The following is a 26305-nucleotide window of genomic DNA, read 5'->3' as shown; positions in this document are numbered from 1 at the left end:
CCTGTCTTGGCCTCCCAAAGTGCTGGGATTATCGGCGTGAGCCACCGCGCCCAGCCGGTCCTGATTTCTAAGGTGTTAATATTGCTGAATGAGGGGGAAACATACTTATTTTGAACCTTCTTAAGAGGATCCTGGATTTTAAAATATTTTAAAATTTTGATACAGAAATAAGAATCAAACTCCACAATGACAACCTATTTGGAATTCATTCAACAAAATGAAGAACGAGATGGAGTCCGATTTAGTTGGAATGTTTGGCCATCAAGTCGACTGGAAGCTACAAGAATGGTTGTTCCTGTGGCAGCCCTCTTTACACCACTGAAAGAGAGACCTGACTTACCACCTATTCAATATGAACCTGTTCTGTGTAGTAGGACCACTTGCCGTGCAGTTTTGAATCCTTTATGGTAAGTAAAATATGTAGAAAAACTAATGTGGCAATGTGATTTTAAAATCTAGGGTTTTTTTTTGCATATTTTTATAAAAATCCCTTTGTTTTTGTTCATACTAATTTTTTCAAATTAGGACAGTCAAAAAAATCCAGAGAGCTGTAAAATTTTAGGATCGTTCTAGTTGTAGTGAGTTGATAATATATAGAGACCAAATGTAAAAGTGGCACTATAAAAACTGTTAGATCCCATCAGTGTCTTCTGAATAGTGGTGCTGCATGTGTATCCACCTATCTTGTGTCATTAGATAAGTCATAATTGGCCGGGCGTGGTGGCTCATGCCTGTAATCCCAGCACTTTGGAATGCCGAGGTGGTGGATCACCTGAAGTCAGGAGTTCGAGACCAGCCTGACGAATATGGTGGAACCCCGTCTCTACTAAAAATACAAAACTTAGCTGGGTGTGGTGGCATGTGCCTGCAGTCCCAGCTACTCGGGAGGCCGAGGCAGGAGAATTGCTTGAACCTGAGAGGCAGAGGTTGCAGTGAGCTGAGATCGCGCCTGTGTACTCCAACTCTGGGCGACAGAGTGAGACTCTGCCTCAAAAAAAAAAAAAAAAAAAGTCATGATTGAGTGACATGATGTTCCAAAAATGTTGTGATTTCTGTTACTTAAGCCAAAATCTAAGGAATCATCTCTTACTTCTCTTTCCATTCCCTCTCCCCCCAGCCAATCCACTAGCAAATCTGGGTGATCTACCTCTAGAACATTACAGATTCTGTCTCTTACAGCCTCTTATTCCATCTCTGGTAGTATACCCTGCTTCAAGATACCACCATCTTTTTCCTGGGCAATTTCAATATCCTCCTACCTGCTCTCCCTGTTTCTATTCTTGTCTTTCAGCAGTCTGTTCTTCACCCAGAAGCTAGAGTTTTATGAATGAAAATCAGATGATTAACATCTTCCAGTAGTAGCTTCTTATTCTTGGAATGAGAAATACAAACCCCTTATCAAGATCTGTAAAGCCTTGTATGATCTAGCCTCTGTATATATTTCTGCCTTCATCTTGTGTTATCCATTTTCCTTATTCTCATCTACGTAATACTTTAACCCTGTTACCCTCTTTCTGATTCTTGAACATACCAAACTTACTCCTACCTTGACAATGGTATAGTAGCTGTGCATTCTGCCCGGATTCTTCTGTCTCCAGATTTTCTTGTGATTGGTTCCTTTTCATTTTGGTCATACTTCACTTGTCTATTTAAGAAGGCTGTTTTTTAAAGCAGCCCTCTTAAACACATTCTCACATTCTGCATTGTTTTCTTTAATCTCTGTTATTACTATGTAAAAGTATTTTTGGCTGGGCGCAGTAGCTCACGCCTGTAATCCCAGTGCTTTGGGAGGCTAAGGTGGGAAGATTGCCTGGGCAGCAAAGCAAGACTCCATTTCTACAGGAGGGGAGAAAAAAAAATGTATATATGTATATATGCATAGATATATGTATATGTGTATATATGCATATATATGTATATGTGTATCTATGCATATATATATATGTATATGTGTATGCTGGGTGTGGTGGTATGTGTCTGTAGTCCTAGCTACTTGGGAGGCTGAAGATGGGAGAAACACTTGAGCCAGGAGTTCAATGCTGCAGGGAGCTATGATTCTACCATTGCACTGCAGCCTGGGCAATAGAACGAGACCCTGTCTCAAAACAAAAAAAACCAAAAGTATTTTCTTGTTTGTGCATCTGCGTGTCTTTTGTCTGTCTGTCTTTTCTAGAATGTAAACTCCATGAGAGCAGTTCTCTTTTTCTTGTATCACCAGAGACTAAAATAATGGTACTTATTAGGCATTCAGTAAATATATTTTTGACCTGAATAAATGTTTTCTAGGTCTGAGTGTAGATCTTACTGAAGTCACTTGAAGAAAAAAATAGGATTATTTTAATTTTATTGATATTTGCTATGTATGTATGTGTATATATATTTTTGAGATGGTTTCACTCTGTCACTTAGATTGGGGGGCAGTGTTGTGATTCTGGCTCACTGTATCTTTGACCACCTGGGCTCAGATGATCCTCCCACCTAAGCCCCCTGAGTAGCTGGGAGTACAGGCATGTGCCACCACACCTGGATGACTGTTTGTATTTTTTGTAAAGACTGGGTTTCACCATATTGCCCAAGCTGGTCTTGAACTCCCGGACTCAAGCCATCTGCCGCCTCAAGCCTCCCAAAGTGCTGAGATTACAGGCGTGAGCTACTGCACCCAGCTAATATTTACTGTATGTTAAAAGTTATATTCACCATTTAGGTAAACTTGTATATGTTAAAAGTATGAATTAGATATTGGCAGTATCTAAAACTACATGGCTTTTAAAAGTTACTTTGACTATCAATTTGAGTATGTTCATGTTTTAGGAAGAACTTAATTTTATTGAAATTAGGATTTTTGTAAAATTGAACTGAAATATGAACTGATATATCTTTTCTTTTTTTTTAAACAGTCAAGTGGATTATCGAGCAAAACTTTGGGCTTGCAACTTTTGTTATCAAAGGAATCAGGTAAGAAAACATCCATTGCATGCTGGACACAGTGGCTCATGCCTGTAATCCCAGCACTTTGGGAGGCCGAGGCGGGCGGATCACAAGGTCAGGAGATTGAGACCATCCTGGCTAACACAGTGAAACCCCGTCTCTACTAAAAATACAAAAAAAAATTAGCTGGGCGTGGTGGCAGGCACCTGTAGTCCCAGCTACTCGTGAGGCTGAGGCAGGAGAATGGCATGAACCCGGGAGGCGGAGCTTGCAGTGAGTGGAGATTGCACCACTCTACTCCAGCCTGGGCAACAGAGCAAGACTCCGCCTCAAAAAAACAAACAAACAAAAAAAACCCATAAAACATCCATTGCAGATGTTAATGCCAAAATACTAGTCATGTAGAAAAATGCATATTTAAAAAAAGATACAAATAATTATTTCTCATTTAATGAAAATGCCTTTTTAAAAATAATTAAATGACCAGGAAATACTTTGTTTAAAATTTTGTTAATCTTTCTAGCCTATAATTTGTTAAAAAGTTTTGTTTTTTTTTCTGTTTGTAGTTTCCACCTAGCTATGCTGGTATATCTGAACTGAATCAGCCTGCTGAACTTTTACCTCAGTTTTCTAGCATTGAATATGTAGTTCTGGTAAGAACATAAGAACAAATATTTAAGAAAGTTTTAAAATTTATACTGAAATAATTGTTAAATTGTGATGATTTAGAAGGAATCATGCTTAATTCTCACATTGATGTGATGGAACATTTCAAAGGTAAGAACTGTTGTGATCAGTTTGAGCAGGGTAATTCCTGTGTTGTAGTTATTTGATGGGTGGCCAAGATACTGGGTAGGGTGGTGTGATTTGCTATACTGAGTAGATCAGTAAACAATAAATTATAAATCTTGCTTTGTAGTTGGAAGGTCAGTTAACAAATATTTAGTCAATATGATGCTGGAGTTGGCTAATGTGTCCCCCAGGTCTAATTAATGAAAATAATCTTGCATTGGTCCTTAGGAAAATCATTTTTATTCTCTTTCTGAATACTTAACATAGTTGTTTACATGTTTAGGTGTGGAAGTAATATCTTTTATGAATGTTTTAGAGAAAACAATTATGATTCACTTGGACCATTCAGTAATTTGTCTAGCCTGGCTAGTTTCTAGTTCTCCAAAAATCCAAGTCAGGTTTACTAATTATTTTATAAGAGTCAAATGAAACCTTGTGCATGTAGTTAAATAAAATGGAAAGTGAAAGTCCTGTGTAACTATACCTAATGTTCTTAAACTTAATTTTTCACCTGATGATATGTCTTAGATCTCTCTCCATGACAGTAGAAATAACCTGTTTCATTTCTGAAATGGCTTTACTAGGATTCTTTTGTATCCATTATTTAATTAGTTCCCTGTTGACTGTCTTGTATGTTGTGCTTTAAACTACATATTTTTTCTTTTCGGTGAATTTTTTAAAAGCGTGGTCCTCAGATGCCTTTGATATTCCTCTATGTGGTTGATACTTGCATGGAAGATGAAGATTTACAAGCCCTGAAAGAATCCATGCAGATGTCATTAAGTCTTTTACCACCTACAGCTTTGGTTGGACTTATTACTTTTGGGAGAATGGTTCAGGTTCATGAACTTGGATGTGAAGGCATTTCAAAAAGCTATGTCTTCAGAGGAACAAAAGATTTGTCTGCCAAACAACTGCAGGTAAACAACAAGAATGGTAGTTTTCACCTATCTGAAAGTTACTCTGTATATGTTTATAAATGCCTTCTGTATGTTTCTAGGACAAATTTTTATTATGAATGACTAATATAATTGTATTATAACAAAGGCTTTAAATTCAGTGCTGGTTTCAGTTTTCTTTTCATGTACCTTAAATTGTTAAACAGATTAAAGACCCTTCACTTTTAACTATATCTTTAAAATTTAAAGTCAAACCAATGGTATTTTACTAGAGATTTGAAGGCTTATGAAGAGTCCTGCTGAAGGCTAAGAGAGAGCAACTGCAGAATATTAGCTTGTTTCTTTTTTTTTTCTTAAGAGTTCAGTTTTTTTGTTGAACATGTTATAAAAGAGGTTTAGTCAAAAAGACCAAAGTCCATGTCATCATCATACTCCTCAGGTTCTTCTTTCTTTGTTTCCACTTTCTTTTCCTCAGCTGGGGCAGCAGTGGTGGTGGGGGCAGGACCTCCTGCAGGTGCAGCACCAACTGTTGGAGCAGGTCCACCAGCCCCTACATTGCAGATGAAGCTCCTGATGTTGACATTGGCCAGTCCTTTGCAAACAAGCCAGGCCAGAAAGGTTCAACATTTATATCAGCTGCCTTAACAAGGGCATTGATCTAATCCACTGTGATGGTCACCTCATTGTCATGCAGAATGAGGTCCAAGTAGATGCAGAAGAACTTGAGATGGAGGCCATGATGTGGGCGAGTGCAGGGCTGGTGCTGCCCAACATGGTGCTAGTCACCTGATGAAGTGAGGGCCTCACCCCAGTGTGGTCTTGGCTTCCTCATAAGAACCGAGCACCTTGGTGGCAGCTGAGGAGAGAGCTTTTGTTTCTTAACATTTCACTTAGGAACTAAATACTTTTAGTATGTTTGGTGAGGGGAATTATTTTGAGACTGGACAATTTTTAGTGTAGAAACTATGGTTACATATGCTTTTTAGTGGTTTTTATCACTGGGACAAATTGAAGCTTTCTCTTCCAAGACAAAAGGAGTTATGTGTAGTAGCATACTAGAATCATCTGTTCAAATGAACTTCTTTTTTTCTGCCCAGAGATTTTGATAGTCCATAAGAGAGTAATAAGTGAATGTCTGTTTGTATTGAGAGATGGTTGGTATATATACCTTATATATATAAGATTGTTCATGTAGGTACTTTGAAAAAACTTTCTAAGTAATTCTGGTGCAACTCCTAGTTGAGAACAGTTACCCTAGAAGATGATAGATAAGCCTGGCATAAAGTTGACAGATGTAAAATCAGACTTTAGAGGCTTCCAGGTAGACCAAAATGAAGAAGAAAGGAAGAGATTTTTGAGGGTGAGTCTAATTTGAAACTTGGCAGACTGAGGTAGTGGTGCTACAGTTAACTAAGAGAACATACTATGGGAGTTTGCAGGTTTAAATGGGGAGGATAATGAGTAATGAATGCGTTTGTCAATGAGTAGTGAATAAGATTTGAGAAGGTAGAGAAAGTTGAAATTTGTTCTTTTTCTTCTGAGACAGAGTCTCACTCTGTTGCCCAGGCTGGAGTGCATTGGCATGATCTTGGCTCACTGCAACCTCTGCCTCCCGGGTTCAAGCTATTCTCCTGCCTCAGCCTCTCGAGTAGCTGGGACTACTGGCACCCGCCATCATGCCTGGCTAATTTTGGTATTTTTGTAGAGACGTGGTTTCACTGTGTTAGCCAGGCTGGTCTTGAACTCCTGACCTCAGGATATCCGCCTTCCTCGGCCTCCCAGAGTGCTGGGACTACAGGCGTGAGCCACCGCGCTTGGCCTGAAGTTTGTTCTTTTAAGAGGTTTGTTGAAGGTAATGAAGGAGGAGATAGCATGGGAATTTGAGAGAGAACTGAGTTAAAGAGATGTACTTTAGGAGGAAGGAGAAAGGAAAGGGACTTAAGAGGGTGAGTTAAAGCAAGAGTGAGATGAGGAAAGTGAGGTTTAGGAAGACATAGTAGGGATTCCTTTAGGAGCACAGGAAGCGGAGCACCCTAGAGAGGAGAATCATGTTTCCATGAGACAGGAGAGAAAGTGAACCAGTTTAAATCTCTGTGCTTTAGTTTTTTTCATTTGTAAAACAGAGATAGTAATAGTATGTACCTTATAGTGTAGTCATGAGAATTAAATGAATTGTGCATTTAAGTGTTTGCTACTATTAATGTTATTATTAAATTATGAATTTAGAATGGTTTACTGTTCTGATTGTAGAGTACCTTTTACTTATGTAATACATATGAAGCACATGAACTATCTTCCTTTTTTTCTTTTTCTTTTTTTGACATGGAGTCTTGCTCTGTCACCCAGGCTGGAGTGCAGTGGCATGATCTCGCAATCTCCGCCTCGTTAGTTCAAGCAATTCTCCTGCCTCAGCCTCCCAAGTAGCTGGGAATGCAGGCACATGCCACCATACCCAGCTAATTTTTTTTTTCTGTGTTTTTAGTAGAGATGGGGTTTCACCATGTTGGCCAGGATGGTCTTGATCTGCTGATCTCATGATCTGCCCGCTTTGGCCTCCCCAAGTGCTGGGATTACAGGCGTGAGCCACCACGCCTGGCCAATTTTTGTATTTTTTAGTAGAGACAAGGTTTCACCACGTTGGCCAGGCTGTTCTTGAACTCCTGAGCTCAGGTGATCCCCCTGCCTCAGCCTCCCAAAGTGCTGGGATTACAGGCGTGAGCCACCGAGGCTGGCCTAGTTTTTTTTTTTGTTTTTCTGAGACGGAGTCTCGCTCTGTCGCCCGGGCTGGAGTGCAGTGGCACGATCTCAGCTCAATGCAACCTCTGCCTCCCGGGTTCAAGCGCTTCTCCTGCCTCAGCCTCCCAAGTAGCTGGGATTATAGGAGCACACCACCATGCCTGACTAATTTTTGTATTTTTAGTAGAGATGGTGCTTCACCATGTTAGCCAAGTCTGGTCTTGAACTCCTGACCTCATGATTTGCCCACCTTGACCTCCCAAAGTGCTGGGATTACAGGCGTGATCCACCACACCTGGCCCTAAATTTTGTATTTTTAGTAGAGATGGGGTTTCACCATGTTGGCCGGGCTGGTCTCGAACTCCTGACCTCAGGTGATCCACCCACCTCGGCCTCCCAAAATACTGGGATTACAGGTGTGATTCACCACGCCTGGCCACATCTTCCTTTTTCAGTAGGCAAGTGAATGCCTGCAGACTAAATTTTTTTTCTCCATTGAAACATTTTTATTTTCTTTCCCTATTTAGGTTAAATTTCCCTATTCTTTCCCTATTATTAGTTGAAAAGAGCCTGGCCTTTGCTCCCCAAATCTTAAACTCTTCTAGTTGTATGATCTTGGGTTTATGTCTTTGCTAATTATCTCATCCTTCATAGAAGGGAATAAACAGTACCTATTTTGCCAGGTTATTAGTACTAAATTTGGAATTCTCAATATGGTGTAAACCCTTATAGGGCTTTATAGAAAAACCTGGATTTAAAATCTTGCTTTGTTACTTACTGGTTGTGTAACCTCAGACAAATTACTTAGTCTTTCTGATTGTCAATTTTCATTTATAAAGTAGAAGTTAAGAAGAAATCTATTTCATTATTGTTTTGTGAGGAAATAGTATATATAAAGATTTTAGCATAGAATATGGAACATATTAAGTTCTTAGTAAAGAGTTGCTGTTTCTGCTAACAGTATACGAAATATGGCCGGATTAGTTCACTAATTTTATCTTTGTACATCTTTAGACTTCAATTTTCTGTTACACAGTTTTATAACTCCAGTACTTCATGACTAAGCATTTCTAGATTCAAGAAAAATTTAGTATAACATTATTTTCATTTGTCTAGAGAGAAATTGTGCACATATCTGAAATTCAAAACAAAGGTGGCAGTTTGGTTATGAATTACATTAGAAAATGAAGATGTATATACATATAAAGTATGTGAGCCTTATAACTCCCCATGTCCTAACACTTACTACTGTTTCAATTTTACATTTATTTATATGTTGATTTGATTAATTTATGTTTCTGGATTTTAATTTCCATGAGGGAAGGGACTAGTTAGTTTTTACCATTATATTCCTGCCACATAGCAGGTGCTTATGATAAAGTTTGCTGAAATGGATGAATGAATATACATTAAGAAGTATGGACATTTAAGTTACACAACAATTTATTTTGACTGTTAATTGGAAATAAAGTGTTTTCGAGCTAATATGCTTCCTCTTACACAAGGTTATATAACACCTTGTGCTTTGCTGTCTCATGATGAGTATTTTGTGTTATTGTTTTCTTGATAATCTCTCCCACTGGACTGTTTGTTTTCTGAGGAAGGAGACCTGGTATTTTTTTTGTGTTTCTAATGTCTAGCACAGCATTTTATACATGATAAATAGTTGATAAATCTTTGTAAAAGTAATTAAATGAATATTGCACAAGTAATCTCTTTACAGGAAATGCTGGGGCTCTCTAAAGTACCAGTTACTCAAGCGACACGTGGTCCTCAGGTACAGCAGCCACCTCCTTCCAACAGGTAATAAATATGATGAAGAGAATTTGACTGTTTCTATAGCTATTTTAAACCTTCCATACCCTTGAACATAGGCATTCAGTGATACTATATTGTTAAATATTTTTAGGAATATAAGTAAATTGTATTAACATACTTTTTAAAGAATTGAGTCAAAATCATGTCATTAAAATGGTTTGTTTTTTGTCTTAACAATGTAAGGAGTTACTTTAGTTTTGTTATTTTCCTTATTTTTTATTTTGAACTTTGGAAAAAACTTGTTTTTGTGTGGTTTCAGGGCAGCCAAGGTTTTTATTTTTTCTTCCTAGTTTTAGAGGTAGCTTTTCCCGCTAAGGTTTCTGGAGTGCAGTGGCATGATCTTGGCTCACTACAACTTCTGCCTCCCAGGTTCAAGCAATTCTCCTGCCTCAGCCTCCCAAGTAGCTGGGATTACAGGCATGCACCACCATGCCTGGCTAATTTTTGTATTTTTTGTAGAGACGGGGTTTCACCGTCTCAATCTCCTAACCTTATGATTCTCCCTCCTCGGCCTCCCAAAGTGTTGGGATTTCAGGCGTGAGCCACCACGCTCTGCTAGCTTTTTCCCCTAAGCTTTCTAATTAGAGGTAGTATTACTAAAATTTAGTTGATGTATTTTCTCATAATTATTTCAGTAACCTAAAACTTATTAGACTAGTAAGTGAGAGATGAAATCCTGAAGTAGTACTTGGTTTGAGTGTTTTGTTTATTGTAGTTGTATTCAAAATGTGGTTTCTGGGTTTCTGGAGCTGATATCATCAAGTGTCACCTAGGAATGTGTTTGAAATGCAAATTCTTGGGCTCCACTCCAGACCTACCGAAACAAACTCTAGAACTGGGACCTAGCAATATGTGTTAAAACAAGCCCTCCAGCTGGTTCTCATATACACGAAAGTTTGAGAACCATTGGTCTGCTGTGTGTTCAGAGTATTGTTTTCTATTTTTAGGAAAGTGAAATTTGTTTCTTTAACTCTCACCCATAAACATTTACAAATGGCTTTTTATTTAATTTTGTTTCTCAGATTCTTACAACCAGTACAGAAAATAGACATGAATCTCACAGATCTTCTAGGAGAACTCCAGCGAGACCCTTGGCCTGTACCACAGGGAAAGAGACCTTTGCGTTCCTCCGGAGTGGCACTTTCCATAGCTGTAGGACTGCTGGAGGTAGGGAAGATGGTTTTGTTTTGGAATGTAAAGTGTGTGTGTGTGTGTGTGTGTGTGTGTGTGTGTGTATGTAATTGTAAGGATAAGAAGAATCAAAGTGCTTTTTTTCCTCCCTATTCTCTCACTCAGCATCAACAAAGAATACTTCTGTGGTTTTCCCCCCACATACCAACCAAACAGTTCTGCCTTCGATACCAGCTGGGTGTCCTGTAATTCAGTTCAATTCTGATACTATCTAACTGGAGATAATATCACATCTCACAGATAGAGGGCTCAGTCCCACAATACTGCCCCCGACTTAAGTGCCAGTCACAAGTAGTAGGTTGTCACCTATACTTCTGACAGACTGGCTGTAAATTGGACACTCTCCTTGGGTTTGATTAATTTGCTAGAATGGCTCACAGAACTCTAGGAAATGCTTTATGTTTCTCAGTTTATGATAAAGATATTACGAAGACTATAGATGAACAGTCAGATGGACTAGATGCATAGAGTGAGGTGTGGGAGAAGGGGTTCCAAATTTCTGTGCCTTCTCTGGGGCACCACCCTCCAGGAACCTCCACATATTCATTTGTCTGGAAGCTCTCCAAACTGTGTTCTTTTGGCTTTTCATGAAGGCTCATTACATAGGCATGAATGATTACATCACTGGCCATTATCCCCTCTCTCCTTCTGGAGGTTGAGGGTGTGGAACTGAAATTCTCAACCTTCTAATCATGCTTTCGCCTTTTCAGTGACCAGCCCCCATCTTGAAGCTATCTAGAAGTCATTTTATTAGCATGCAAAAGGCACTCTTGGCTGGGCACCTCATGCCTGTAATCCCAGCACTTTGAGAGGCTGAGGTGGGCAGATCACCTGAGGTCTGGAGTTCGAGACCAGCATGGCCAATATGGCAAAACCCCATCTCTACCAAAAATACAAAAATTAACCAGGCATGGTGGCGGGCACCTGTAATCCCAGCTACTTGGGAGGCTGAAGCAGGGAGAATTGCTTGAACCCAAGAGGCGGAGGTTGCAGGGAGCTGAGATAGTGTCACTGTACTCCAGCCTGGGTGACAGAATGAGACTCCGTCTCAAAAAACAGAAACAAAAAACAAAAGGTACTCTTATCATTCTACAGATTCCAAGGCTTTTAGGAGCTGTGTGTGAGGAAAGGAGAGGAAAAAAATATATTTCACAGTATTGTAGGAAATGGTATGTACAAGATAATATTGAGTGAAAAAAAATCAGGTTATAGGACAGTGAGTGTATGATTTTATCTATGTGAAGTGTTTTCCTCCAGTGTATTGTCTTGTATATTGTTTTGTATATATCCTGTACAGATATGATTCTGGAAAGAAGTTCACCCAGATGTTAACAGTGATACAATAAGTGGAGTTTTAGTAGAATTTGAAAATTTTATACTATACATATCTTAGCTTTAGAATTACAAAATAGTTGCTGGGCACAGTGGTTCATGCCTGTAATCCCAGCACTTTGGGAAGCTGAGGTGGGTGGATCACGAGGTCAGGAGATTGAGACCATCCTAGCTAACATGGTGAAACCCCGTCTCTACTAAAAATACAAAAAAAAAAAAAAATTAGCCGGGCGTGGTGGTGCATGCCTGTAATCCCAGCTACTCGGGAGGCTGAGGCAGGAGAATCGCTTGAACCCGGAAGGCGGAGGTTGCAGTTAGCTGAGATCATGCCACTGCATTCCAGCCTGGGCAAGAGAGAGAGACTCCCTCTCAAAAACAAAACAAAACAAAACAAAATAGTTTTTTTAAATGTTTTTAAAAAAATTTGAAATGCTGTCAAATTTACAGAAAAGATGCAAGAAGTGTATAAATAATTTTTTTCTCCAAACTATTTGAGATTGTGAACCCCAAATATCTGAGACAGTCTCAGTTAATTTAGAAAGTTAATTTTGGGCTTGGTGTGTTGGCTCATGCCTGTAATCCCAGCACTGTGGGAGGCCGAGGTGGGTGGATCTCTTGAGGTCAGGAGTTCGAGAACAGCCTGAGCAACATGGTGAAACCCTGTCTTTACTAAAAATACAAAAAAATTAGCCGGGTGTGGTGGCAGGCGCCTGTAGTCCCAGCTACTTGGGAGGCTGAAGCAGGAGAATCACTTGAACCTGGAAGTCAGAGGTTGCAGTGAGCCGGGGTCGCGCCACTGCACTCCAGTCTGGGTGACAGAGCGAGACTCCATCTCAGAAAAAAAAAAAAAGTTTATTTTGCCAAGGCTGAGGATGCATGCCTCTGGAGGTCCTGATGACATGCATCCAAGGTGGTCAGAGCACAGTTAGTTTTATAAATTTTAGGGAGACATGAGACATCAATCAACATATGTAAGATGTATGTTGGTTCCGTCCAGATAGGTGGGACAACTCAAGCAGGGAGGGGCTTCTAGGTCACAGGTAGGTGAGAGACACAGGTGGGTGCATTCTTTTGAGTTTCTGATTAGCCTCTCCAAAGGAGCAATCAGATATGCATTTATCTTACTGAGCAGAGGGATGACTTTGAATAGAATGGGAGGCAGGTTTGCCCTAAGCAGTTTCCAGCTTGACTTTTCCCTTTAGTTTAATGATTTTGGGGTCCCAAGACTTATTTTCCTTTCACAAGATTAAGTTGCTGATACGATAGTCCCAACCCCTTGAAACTTTATATTTCCTATGAACCAGGATAATCTCCTATATAACCACAATATAAAACTATTAAAATCAAAATGTTAACACTGATACATTACTACCAGCTAATTCTCAGACCCCATTCAAATTTTGCCAGTTGTCCCAATAATTTCCTTTACTGAAAGGATTTAAGTTCAGTCCTGCATTTATGGCTATATCTGTTTACTCTCCTTCTGCCTGGAACAGTTCCTCAGTCTTTCCTGATCTTGACACTTTGGAAGATCCGGACCAGTTATTTGGTAAAACGTTCTTCAATTTGAGTTTGTCTTGAAGTATCCTCGTAATTTGATTCAGGCCTTGCATCTTTGGGAGGAATGTCACAGAAGTACTGCTGTGTTCTTACTGTTGCATTTTACAGGTGGCACATGGTTTTCATTTGTTCCATTGCTGATGATATTCACTTTGGTCATTCATTAAGGTTGTATCTGCCAGGGCTCTCCATTTTAAAATTACTCTTTTTTTACCCCTTTGTAATTAATAAACATTGCAAAATATTAGGAACCCCCATGTTGATTTGTTTCATTACTGCTGATGTTAACTTTCCTTACTTGGTTAAGGTTGTTTTTGCCACTGTAAAGTTACAGGTTTTCCTATTGTAATTATAAATATCTTATTAGGAGATACCTTGAAAATATGTGAATAACCAGTGTACTCAGCAAACTTTTACCCACTAGTTTAGCATCCATTGATGATTCTTTTCTGATCAATTATTATTATTATGATGCATGCCAAATAGTGGCTTTCTAATTCCATCATTTCTACATTTATTAATTGGCTTTCTACTTCAGGAAGAGCTTTCTTTCCTCTCCCATTTACGTATTTATATATATATAAACTTACATACACACACACACACACATATATATATGTAAATACATACAGAATACACACTGGGTGGATTCTTACATTCTTATTTTATACAACAAGATATATTCCTTTACTATCATTATTTACTTTGATGCTTAAGTTTTCCCCGATTTGGCTAATGGGAGCCTCTTCAAGCTGCTTCTGGGTCCTTATTAAATGCCGCATGTTTGCCTAAATACTTCCTTTCTGGTATAGTAAGTTGTTCAGGGCTCATCTTATCCTTTTCCTGCTCTGGACCTGAAATGAACCATTTAGGAGCCCTAGTTTCCTTTCAGCCTTGGTTCTACCAAGAAGGTAATGTTTCATGTGCACCCTTACCGTGGGTGTCATTAATTCTAGGTCCCAGTGGATGGAGCTAAGAAAAAGATGTATGTGCATATATATGTATCTATATATGTATATAAAATCATAAGTATATGTGTGTGCATATATATCTACATACTCCAATATACATCTGTATCTCTATTAAAATAAAAAAAAATATTAAAAATGAGTGATTCTTTCAGGTATGTTCAATTCAATACCACAGGGTTTATTCTATCCTTCCTGCTTTTCCATATTTGTAACTCATTCTCTATGAGAAACCTGCTCCCATTATCAAATATATTTACTTATTTGCTCAGTCCTAGAATATATAGAATAGTTTCAGAGTTTCTAGCTCATACATCTGTTAGAAAGAAGGTTAGGAGTTAGAGCTCAGTATTTGTTTAATGTTCTGAGAATATATAGTACAAAATATAATGTTCAAAAGTTAAGTGAACATTAGTGTTCACTCTCCACTGCCCTTAGTGTGATTATGTTATTCTTTGCTGTAAGTTTTATTTGTATCTTCTAGTAAATTTCTTAAGAAGACTTAAGAGTATAGAATTTCCTGGGCTGTTGAATGTTTAAACTTTTTTCCTATGGTGCTGATAGTTGAAGAATAGTTTGGTTGGATATAAGAAGCCTTGGTTCTAATTTTTTTTTCCTGAAGTTTTTGGAAAATGCTTTTTCATTGTGTTCTTACCTTGATGTGTGTTTTTTTTTCTTTTTCTTTTTTCTTTTTTTTTTAAAAACAGAGCCTCTGTTGCTCAGGCTGGAGTGCAGTACGTGATCACAGCTTACTGCAGCACTGCAACCTCAAACTCCTGGTCTCAAGCAGTCCTCCAGCCTCAGACTCCTCCCAAGTAGCTGGGACTACAGGCTTATGCCACTATGCCCAGCTAATTTTTAAATTTGTAGAGACAGAGTCTTGCCATGTTGCCCAGACTGGTCTCAAACTCCTGGTCTCAAGTGATCCTCCCATCTTGGCTGATGTTTTTTGAGAAGGCTGATACCAGCCTTATTTTCTTGACCTTGTAAATTATTTGATCATTTTGCTTGAAGGTCTTGAGGAATTTTTTTTTATCTTGTAGAGTTTTTGTTGCAGGTTAATTTTCTCTAGTATGTGGTAGGCCCTCTTTATATGTATTTTTTCCTATAAAGTTGTCTTATAGCTTTAAATAGTAGTTTTGTTCCATTGTTTTATTTTATTTAAGAACTCCCAGCCAGGCGCGGTGGCTCATGCCTGTAATCCCAGCACTTTGGGAGGCCGAGGCAGGTGGATTACCTGAAGTCAGGAGTTCGAGACCAGCCTGGCCAACATGGTGAAACCTCGTCTCTACTAAAAATACAAAAATTAGCCGGGAGTGATGGCACACGCCTGTAATCCCAGCTACTTGGGAGGCTGAGGCAGGAGAATTGCTTGAACCCGTGGACAGAGGTTGCAGTGAGCCGAGATCATGTCACTGTACTCCAGCCTGGCCGACAGAGCAAGAGTCTGCCTCAAAAGAAAAAAAACAACTGCCATTACATATAAATTGACTCTTCTTTGCTTGCTTTTTATTTCTGCCATCTTTTTTATTTCTTTATTTCATTTTCATTCTCTTGGTTTTTTTCTTTTCTTTAGTGCCTCTTACCAAGTTATCATTTGAATCTGTAGTCGTTTTTCTAGGCCTGCTGTTTGTTTCCCTCTTCTGTCTTCCATGTACTTCTTCCCTAACTGCCCTTGATCTTTTTGGAGACTTGCAATGAGAGCATGAGAGATATAGTTCATGGGGATTTAGTGGGTTTTTTTTCCCCCAGTTATAGGAAATTTGAAGTTTGGATGTTCTTTGTGTCATAGTTTTATGAAAGTATCTGTATATAGTTTTATTTGCTCTTTTCTTCATTTTTTCAGCTTTACATGACTGCTATTATCTCAAACACCCAGAATGAAGAGGGTATTTTTGTTATTAGTTAAGAAAGCTATAGAAGTAATAATCATACCTTGTCAAAACATTCAAACAATATGCAATGGTGTATACAAATAAGTAGAAGACAACTTTCCTTGTTCTCTAGATTGGTTAACCATATGATTTTATTTATTTATTTATTTATTTATTTATTTATTTTTTAGATGGAGTTTTGCTCTTGTTGCCCAGGCTGGAGTGCAGTGGTACAATCTCAGCTCACTGCAGCCTCCACCTCCTGGGTTTAAGCGATTCTCCTGCCTCAGCCTCCCAAGTAGCTGGGATTATAGGCACCCGCCACCATGCCTGGCTAATTTTTGTATTTTTAGTAGAGACAGGCGTTTCACCATGTTATTCAGGCTGGTCTCGAACTCCTGACCTCAGGTGATCTGCCCACCTCAGCCTCCCAAAGTGCTGGGATTACAGGTGTGAGCCACTGTGCCGGGCTAATCATAGGACTTTAAAAATTATCATGAAGTTTATATCATTTACATTCTGTTCTGAAGCTGTAGTGTAGGTTGAAAAATGTAGTCTATTTTGTCCAATAGCTACTTATAGAAATTAGAGCTAAAATAGCATTTCTAATATGAGAATACAAATATTAATTGTGGAATGTAGAGCGATTATACACGGAGAAGGATACTTTCATATATAAAAGTCATAGGATATCTTTTACATTTTTTTCTAGGTCCTGTGACTTCCTTTGGATGATACCCAGTTGCTCTTTTGTTTCTTATAAATATTCTGAGTTCCTCTATATTCAAACATTAAAAAAAATGGCCCTCTCATTTCATTGGTAGTTTGGGTGGCTATAGAATTCTAGTTTCAAAATAATCTTCACTTGGAAATTCAAGTCATTCCTCTCTAGTGTTCTGACATAGACATATAGTTTATTGATGATAATTGGATGTAGTCTCATTCTTGTTCTTTTTTTAGGAAACTTATTTTTTCACTAGACATTTTTAGAATATTCTCTTTAATTTTGGAGTTCTGAAATTTTGTTAGGCTGTATTTAGGTTTGATTTTTTCTTTATTTAATTATGTTTGGTTTTGGTAGACCCTTTAATTCTGAAGAATATTGTCATTCTTCAGCTTAATTTATTTCTCTTTTTCTATTCTATATTTGTTACATTGATGCTGGACCTCTATATCTCTTCATATATTTATTTTTTTCCTCATATCTTTCTTTGCTCCTATTTATATGAGATTTCCTCAGCTTTGTTTTCCATATTTCTAGCTCAGTCTTCAGACATGCTTTTTGGCCCATCCATTGAGGTTTTAAAAATTTTCTTAATGCTTTTAGTTCCAGAAACTTTTGAGAGTTGACATGTTTGTTGTGATATCCGTTGTAACATGTGCTTGGTTCTGTGTCTCTCAGCCTCTAATTTTCATGCAAAGACCCTTCTCCAGGCAGATGGCCTACTTTCTACAGAGAGCAGTTCTTAGGAATTGCTGATGGTAGAATCTGTCATCAGCTGCTGTATCTGGAGGTATAGATACACACTGTTTCTTTTTTGGTCCATTGCTGCTTTTTGTATTTTTTGACTCCAAATATGGAGCTTTTTGGGCATCCTCCTTTGGGAAGATCTGGGGCTTACTTTTGATATCTGTGATATGTTTTGTTGATTCTTTTGATAATCCAGTACAATTTATTGTTTGAATTCCTCAAAATTTCTGATCTACTGCTTGCATTATTTCCTATCGTTAAATTTTATGTACTTTTTGTTTTTTTTTTGAGACAGAGTCTAGTTCTGTTGCCTAGGCTGGAGTGCAGTGGCATGATCATGGTTGACTGCAGCATCGAACTCCTGGGCTCAACCAATCCTCCCACCTCAGCCTCCTGAGAAGCTGGGACTATAGCATGTCCCATCATGCCCAAATAATTTTGTTATTTGTTTATTTTTTTGAGACAAGGTCTCTCTTTGTTGCCCAGGCTGACCTTGAACTCCTGGGCTAAAGTGATTCTCCTACCTTGGATCCCCAAAATATTGAGATTAGAGGCATGAGCCACGGTGTCTGGCCTATTTATTTATTTTTAATTTTACTTTATTTTATTTTAGACGCAGTCTCACTCTGTCATCCTGGCTGGAGTACAGTGGTGTGATCTTGGCTCACTGCAACCTCCACCTCCTGGGTTCAAGCAATTCTCTTGCCTCAGCCTCCCAAGAAGCTGGGATTACAGGTGTGCGCTACCACACCTGGCTGATTTTTGTATTTTTTTTAGTAGAGACAGGGTTTTGCCATGTTGGCCAGGCTGGTCTTGAACTCTTGGCCTCAAGTGATCCACCTAAAACAACTTTTCTCTTATTTCATTGACATCTTGTGAGGAAGGGGAAGTAGATTGGGGTATTCAATCCATTAATTTGGACTAGAAGTGTAAGTCATGCATACTTTTTTTCTCTCTCTCTCTCTCTCTCTGTTTCTCTTTCTTTCTTTTTTTGACAGAGTCTCACTCTGTTGCCCAGGCTGGAGTGCAGTGGCACAATCTCGGCTCACTGCAATCTCCACCTCCTGGCGTCAAGCAATTCTCTGCCTCTGCCTCCCAAGTAGCTGGAATTACAGGCGCCTGCCACCATGCCCGGCTAATTTTTTGTATTTTTAGTAGAGATAGGGTTTCACCATATTGGCCAGGCTGGTCTTGAACTCCTGATCTCATGATCCACCCGCTTTGGCCTCTGAAAGTGCTGGGATTACAGGTGTGAGTCACCGTGCCGGGCCTCTTTCTTTTTTTTTTTTTTTTTTTTTTTTTGAGATGGAGTCTTGCTCCATTGCCTAGGCTAAAGTGCAGTGGTACAATCTTGGCTCACTGCAACCTCCACCTCCTGGGTCCAAGCAATTCTCCTTCCCCAGCTTCCTGCGTAGCTGGGACTACAGGCATGTGCCACCATGCCCAGCTAATTTTTGTGTTCTTAGTAGAGACAGGGTTTCAACCATGTTGGCCAGACTGGTTTTGAACTCTTGCCCTCAGGTGATCCACCCACCTCAGCCTCCCGAAGTGCTGGGATTACAGGCGTGAGCCACTGCGTCCAGCCTCTTTTTTTTTTTTTTTTGAGACGAAGTCTCACCTTGTTGCCCAGGCTGGAGTGCAGTGGCGTGATCTTGGCTCACTGCGACCTCCACCTCCCAGGTTCAAGCGATTCTCCTGCCTCAGCCTCCTGAGTAGGTGAGACTATAGGCGTCTGCCACCATGCCCGGCTAATTTTTTGTATTTTTAGTAGAGATGGGATTTCACCATGTTGACCAGGCTGGTCTTGAACTCCTGACCTCAGGTGACCCACCCGCCTCAGCCTCCTAAAGTGCTGGGATGACAAGTGTGAGCCACCACGCCTGGCCTTTTTTTTTGTTGTTCTATGATACTTGTGTTCTAAACATCAAAAACAAAAGTAAAACACCAACAAAAAAATAGAAGAGCCAGGTGCAGTGGCATGTGCTTCTCATTCCAGCTACTTGGAAAGCTCAAGTGGGAGGATCAATTGAGCCCAGGAGTTAAAGTCCAGTGTTGGCAACATGGTGAGACCTTGTCTCTAAAAAAAAAAAAAAAAGTAAAAAAAAAAAAAAAAAAAATTAAAAACCCAAAACAAAACAAAAGAAGATGTTCACTCTTCCACTTTTCTCTCTACTCTTCCCGGTCTAAGATGAGTAAAGCAGGAGAAATATCCATGTTTATAGGGATTAGGCTCATAGATTAGTTTAGAATTAGGAATGTACTACTATATACCATAGGATTTTAAAAGAAAGTTGTTCAGATACCTTTGTTTTTAAATTTTATTGTAAACATTTGATTATTTTATTTCTTAGAAAATACATGCTTTTCTCTTATTTAGAAGGAATATATAAAAAATTATTATCAGAAATGTATATTCATATGTTTTCTTTTAAACTCTTGACTTTTTTGTCAATAGTGTACTTTTCCCAACACTGGTGCTCGTATCATGATGTTCATTGGCGGTCCTGCTACTCAGGGGCCTGGAATGGTGGTTGGAGATGAGTTGAAGACACCTATAAGATCGTGGCATGACATTGACAAAGACAATGCCAAATATGTTAAAAAGGGAACTAAGGTAATTTCGATTTTTAAATATTTTTGCCTTATTAGAAAACAGATATTCATTTGCTGGCAGAAGAAGAATACAAATAGTTTTTGATAGAAATTGGTATTATACAGTTTGATACTATAACTGCTATTCAGAATTGGAGAAATATTCATTTTTTCTTGATAATTTGTTGTAATTTTTCTGGTTTGAAATATTTAAACACTTCATAGTACGTGTCAGTAGGTATCTCCTTAAAAATTATTACTGAGAGAAACATTCTATGCCTTTTTAAATATTCATGTTAAAGAATGTCTATTTAGGAAAAGTTGTTTTTACATTTTTCAGTTTTTCATTTCCAAGAAGCAGTCCTTAATTTTTCCTTTAGATATGAATATTGTTCATAGCTTAAATAGTCCATCATTTTCTTGTCAGTTGTTTTATGTTCATCTAACTTCCCGTTTTTTGGGTTTGTGTAAGTACATTTCACTAATGTTGATCTTTGACTCTCTTATATTCATTCTATTTGTTAATATCTCTTAATTTTTTAATTCTCTAGAGTTCAGTTTTAGTTTGGTTTGTGCTGTATCATGTATTTTTTGATAGTCATCATCAGTATTATATTTTTAAAAGTAATTTATGACATAATTTTTGCCACGGTTAGTGGTTGCTTTTCTTTCTTGCCAACTAATTTCCTTTTTGAGCTTGGAATTTTTCTTGGTTACAGCTTCAAAAAAGGTTTTAGATTCATTTATCTTACTGCTTTTTGTATTTTCTCTATTTTTGGATGTTTTTGTTACTTGGGTATGGATTTAGCTAGGAAAGAGAGTTCTCTGTTGTTTTTCTTTTTTTTTTTTTTGAGGCAAAGTCTCGCTCTGTTGCCCAGACTGGAGTACAATGGCACGATCTCCACTCACTGCAAGCTCCGCCTCCTGGGTTCATGCCATTCTCCTGCCTCAGCCTCCCAAGTAGTTGGGAATACAGGTGCCCGCCACCATGCCCGGCTAATTTTTTGTATTTTTAGTAGAGACGGGGTTTCACCGTGTTAGCCAGGATGATCTCGATTTCCTGACCTCGTGATCTGCCTGCCTCGGCCTCCCAAAGTGCTGGGATTACAGGCGTGAGCCACCGCGCCCAGCCTGTTGTTTTTCTGCTATGTTTATGTATGAAGAACAAGATATGCAATATGCCTTTCTTTAAGTTTGGCTTCATTTAGGGGTTTATCTAGAAAGAGTGGCTTTTAAGGAAGAAAACTGTGAAAATGTCAGACTCACAGAAGTTGCTGTATAATTTTATTAACATTACAGAAAGTTACATAACAAATCATAATTTAAATTATGAGTTATTCTTTTAGTCCTTCTCAGATCATTTTGATCTGTTAATGGAAAAAAGATTTATAGGACAATTTTGTATATTATTTTAATTAGAAAAATCTTTTGTAGCATTTTGAAGCATTGGCTAATCGAGCTGCTACAACTGGCCATGTTATTGATATCTATGCGTGTGCATTAGATCAGACAGGTCTCCTGGAGATGAAATGCTGTCCCAACCTTACTGGGTATGTATTTAAATTTTTACAGTTTTTGTAATTATAAGCAAATGATGACATTTACTGATAAAAACCAATAATGACCGTTTAGGGAAAAGTGTCATCTTCCCACTACTTCAGGGCAACACATCTGTTAGTGGTTTTTGATATTCCTTTCAGTAAAGCACACTTTTAAATTTGTTTAAAAATATGGAATTATAAAGGTCCAACCCTGTTTCTAAAGCTCACTTTGATATCTTGGTCATTATTTTGATTTATTACTTTAACAGCATTTTTGAGATAAAATTCACATACCATAAACTTACCATTTAAAATGTACAGTTTGATGCTTTTAGTATATTTTCAGGATGCACAGCCATCACCATAATTTGTTTAGAACATTTGCATTACCCTAGAAACTATGTTCCCATTAGCAGTTACTTCCCATTACTCCCTCCTTTTTCTTCTCGCCACTCTCTCATCCATAGACAGCTGATAATTGCCTGTTCTGGATATTTTATAAAATGGAATCAGAGGCTGGGTGCGGTGGCTCACGCTTGTAATCCCAGCACTTTGGGAGGCTAAGGCAGGTAGATCATGAGGTCAGGAGTTCAAGACCAGCCTGGCCAAGATGGTGAAACCCTGTCTCTACTAAAAATACAAAAATTAGGCGGGCGTGGTGGCAGGCGCCTGTAATCCCAGCTACTCGGGAGGCTGAGGCAGGAGAATTGCTTGAACCCGGGTGGCAGAGGTTGCAGTGAGCCGAGATCATGCCACTGCACTCCAGCCTGGGCGATAGAGTTAGACTCTGTCTCAAAAAAAAAAAAAAAAAAAGAAGAATCAGAGCCGGGCACTGTGGCTCCCAACTGTAATCCTAGCACTTTGAGAAGCGGAGGTGGGAGGATTATCTGAAGTCAGGAGTTCAAGACCAGCCTGGCCAACATGGTGAAACCCCATCTCTACTAAAAAACACAAAAATTAGCCGGGCGTGGTGGCACATGCCTGTAATCCCAGCTACTCAGGAGGCTGAGGCAGGAGAATCACTTGAACCTGGAGGTGGAGGTTTCAGTGAGCCAAGAAGATTGTGCCACTGCACTCCAGCCTGGGCCACAAAGTGAGACTCTGTTTCAAAAAGAAGGGAATCAAATGGTCCCTTGTGATTGGTTTCTTTTACTCAACATAATGTTTTCAAGGTTCATCCAGACGAATATACTAATATTTTATTTTATTATATTTTTATTGCTGAGTAAAAAGGGAACAAGGGGTCAAAGTGCATTTAATAGTATTCCATTTGATGGTTGCACCACATTTTGTTTAGGAATCCATCAGTTAATGAACATTTCATTTCCACTTTTTAGCTACTGTGAATAATGGTCCTTTGAACATCGTGTTCAAGTTTTAGTGTGGAGATTATGTTTTTGTTTCTCTTAGGTATATATCTAGGAGCAGAATTGTTGCGTCATGTAGTAATCTGTCCTTAACATTTTGAGGAACTGTCAAATGGTTTTCCCAAGTGACTGTACCAATTTAAATTCCCATTACCAAAGTATGAGGATTCCAGTTTCTCCACATCTTTGTCAGCACTTTATTTTAATTAATTTTTTTCAGATGGGGTCTTTCTCTGTTACCGAGGCTGGAGTGCAGGGTGCAGTCATAGCTCACTGTAGCCACAATTTCCAGGGCTCAAGGAATCCTCGCACCTCAGCCTCCTGAGTAGCGGGGACTACAGGCACATGCTACCACACCTAGCTAATTATTAATACTTTTTTTGTGTGGAGACGGGGTCTCACTTTGTTGCCCAGGCTGATCTCGGACTCCTGGGCTCGATCCTCCTGCCTCTGCCTCTCAAAGTGCTGGGTTTACAGGTGTGAGCCACCATGCCCAGCTTATTGTCTGTCTTTTTGATGATATCTGTCCTAGTGGGTGTGAAGTAATATCTCATTGTGGTTTTCATTTGCATTTCCCTGAAGACTAATGATGTTGAGCATCTTTTTATGTGCTGACTGGCCATGTGTATATCTTTGGAGAAATGTCTATTCAGATTCTTCACCCATTTTTAATTTGGGCTATTGATTTTCTTTTTATTGAGTTAAAATACTTTGTTATTTGGATATAAATCCCTTTATCAGATATATGACTTACAGGTATTTTCTCTTATACGTTTTTTCCCTCACTTTTTTTTTTTTTGACACAGTCTCACTTTGTCGCCCAGGCTAGAGTGCAGTGGTGTGATCTAGGCTCACTGGAACTTCTGCCTCCTGGGTTCAAGTGATTCTCCTATCTTAGCTTCCCCAGTAGCTGGAATTACAGGTGTGCACCACCACACCCGACTATTTTGTATTTTTAGTAGAGACAGGGTTTCATTATGTTGGCCAGCCTGGTCTCGAATTCCTGACCTCAAGAGATCCACCCACCTCGGCCTCCTAAAGTGCTGGGATTACAGGTGTGAGCCACCCTGCCCGGCCTCCCTCACTTTCTTGATCATATTGTTTGCAGCACAAAAGTTTTAAATTTTGATGAAACCTAGTTCATGCTTTTTCTTTCTTTTTTATTTTGAGATGGAGTCTCGCTCTGTCGCCCAGGCTGGAGTGCAGTGGCGTGATCTCGGTTCACTGGAACTTCCACCTCCCGGGTTCAAGCGATTCTCCTGCCTCAGCGCAAGTAGCTGGGACTACAGGCGCCTGCCACCATGCCCGGCTAATTTGTTTTTGTATTTTTAGTAGAGACTGGGTTTCACCATGTTGGCCAGGCTGGTCTTGAACTCCTGTCCTTGTGATCTGCCCTCCTCGGCCTCCGAAAGTGCTAGGATTACAGGCCTGAGCCACTGTGCCCAGCCTTGATTTTTAAAAATTTTTAAATTTTTTTATTTTGAGACAGAGTCTCGCTGTGTTGCCCAGGCTGGAGTGCAGTGGTGTGATCTCAGCTCACTGCAACCTCTGCCTCCCAGGTTCAGCAGATTCTTGTGCCTCACCCTTCCAAGTATCTGGATTACAGGCGTGTAGCACCATGCCTGGCTAATTTTCATATTTATTTCAAGTTATCTGCCTGCCTTGGCCTACCAAAGAGAGCTGGGATTACAGGCATGAGCCACTGTGCCCGGCCAACAATTGATTTTTATATGTTGATTTTACCCCCTGCAACCTTGCAGAACTTGTTTATTAGTTTTAATAGTTTTTCTGTGGACTTCTTAGGATTTTCCCTATATAACATCATGCCATCTGCAAATTGGTATTGTTTTACTTCTTCCTTCCCATCTGCATGCTTTTTCTTTTCCTTGCCTAATTGCCCTGGCTGGAATGTCCAGTACAGGATTAAAAATGTGAGAGTGAATGTCCTTGTGTTGTTCTTGATCTTTGGGGCAAGTCGTTTAGTCTTTTTCTTTCTTTTTTTGAGACGGAGTTTCCCTCTTGTTACCCAAGCTGGAGTGCAGTGGCACGATCTCGGCTCACTGCAACCTCCGCCTCCTGGGTTCAAGTGATTCTGCTGCCTCTGAGTAGTACAGGCATTCGCCACTACGCCCAGCTAATTTTTGTATTTTTAGTGGAGACGGGGTTTCACCATGTTGGTCAGGCTAGTCTCAGACTTCTGACCTCAGGTGATCCACCTGCCATTGCCTCCCAAAGTGCTGGGATTATAGGCATGAGCGCCCAGCCCTGTTTGGTCTTCTACCATTAGAAGGTATTAGCTGTGGATTTCATCAGATTGAATAAGTTCCCTTCCAAAAACTCTCATGAAAATGTGTTTTTGGGATTTTGTTAAATGCTGTTTCTATACCTATTGATATGATCATGTGACTTTTATCCTTATTAATATGGTATATTGCACTGATTTTTGGATTTTAAACCTACCTTGCATTTCTGGGATGAATCTCACTTGGTCATGGTGTGTAATCCTTTTTATTATTGCTAAATTCAATTTGCTGTCATTTTGTTGAGGATTTTTGCATCTGTCTTCATAGGAGATACTGGCCTGTAGTTTTCTTTTGTTTGGTGTTGGCATCAGGGTAACTGTTTTCATAGAATGACCTGGGATGTGTTCTTTCCTCTTCCATAAGCAGTTATTATTTTTGAAATAATTTAATTAGGCTTAAAAATCGATCAGATATGTCAACACTTTCTCAGGTTTATTTATTTAATTCATTCATCTAATAAATATGAATGAGCACCTGCTATGTAGCAAACTGCTCAAGGCACTGCAAGTAAAGCAGTGAACTAAACGTAAAAATCTTTGCCCTCATGGAGCTTATCTTCTAGTGCAGGGCTCTTCCATATAATTTCACAATGGATATATTCTTTGTGCTGTCCCATTGAAATGTAGCAAGTATGACTGAGGAACTAAAATTTAATTTTAATTGCTTTACATTTAAATTTAACTAGCCACATGTTAGTACAGTTCTAATGAGAGGAGATAGGATAAGTATGGTAGATAGGATGTCAGATGGTGATAGCATTGGGAAGAAAAAAAGGTCAGGAAAGAAGAATTGGGGTCTGCAGTTCTAAATAGGATGAATAGGCAGAGCCTTATTGAAGGTGATATTTTAGCAAAGATGTAAGCAAGTGAGAGTGAGCCATATGCATATATGAAGTAAGAGTGTTCCAAGTGAGGAATAGCAAGTACAAAGTTG

The 26305-nt window shown here is 39.1% G+C and overlaps 1 protein-coding gene and 1 pseudogene across 2 annotated transcripts in view; one reads left to right on the top strand and one right to left on the bottom strand.

Annotated features, from left to right (window-relative positions):
• SEC23A (SEC23 homolog A, COPII coat complex component) overlaps positions 1 to 26305 on the top strand; it is a 71024-nt gene that overhangs the window by 6961 nt on the left and 37758 nt on the right. For both annotated transcript variants that reach the window (XM_063651571.1, XM_054449485.2), the window contains exons 2-9: positions 166 to 407; positions 2898 to 2955; positions 3495 to 3581; positions 4404 to 4640; positions 9079 to 9158; positions 10196 to 10340; positions 20025 to 20183; positions 21596 to 21711. In XM_063651571.1, the coding sequence (XP_063507641.1) occupies positions 187 to 407; positions 2898 to 2955; positions 3495 to 3581; positions 4404 to 4640; positions 9079 to 9158; positions 10196 to 10340; positions 20025 to 20183; positions 21596 to 21711 (1103 nt within the window). In that variant the 5' untranslated portion in view covers positions 166 to 186. The remainder of the gene's footprint in view (positions 1 to 165; positions 408 to 2897; positions 2956 to 3494; positions 3582 to 4403; positions 4641 to 9078; positions 9159 to 10195; positions 10341 to 20024; positions 20184 to 21595; positions 21712 to 26305) is intronic.
• LOC129013168 (large ribosomal subunit protein P1-like) lies at positions 5001 to 8363 on the bottom strand (annotated as a pseudogene).

Source organism: Pongo pygmaeus, chromosome 15 (genome assembly GCF_028885625.2).
Source record: "Pongo pygmaeus isolate AG05252 chromosome 15, NHGRI_mPonPyg2-v2.0_pri, whole genome shotgun sequence".
NCBI lineage: Eukaryota > Metazoa > Chordata > Mammalia > Primates > Hominidae > Pongo > Pongo pygmaeus.
The sequence above is the reverse complement of the archived record's forward strand: the minus strand, read 5'-3'. Positions and strand labels throughout refer to the sequence as shown.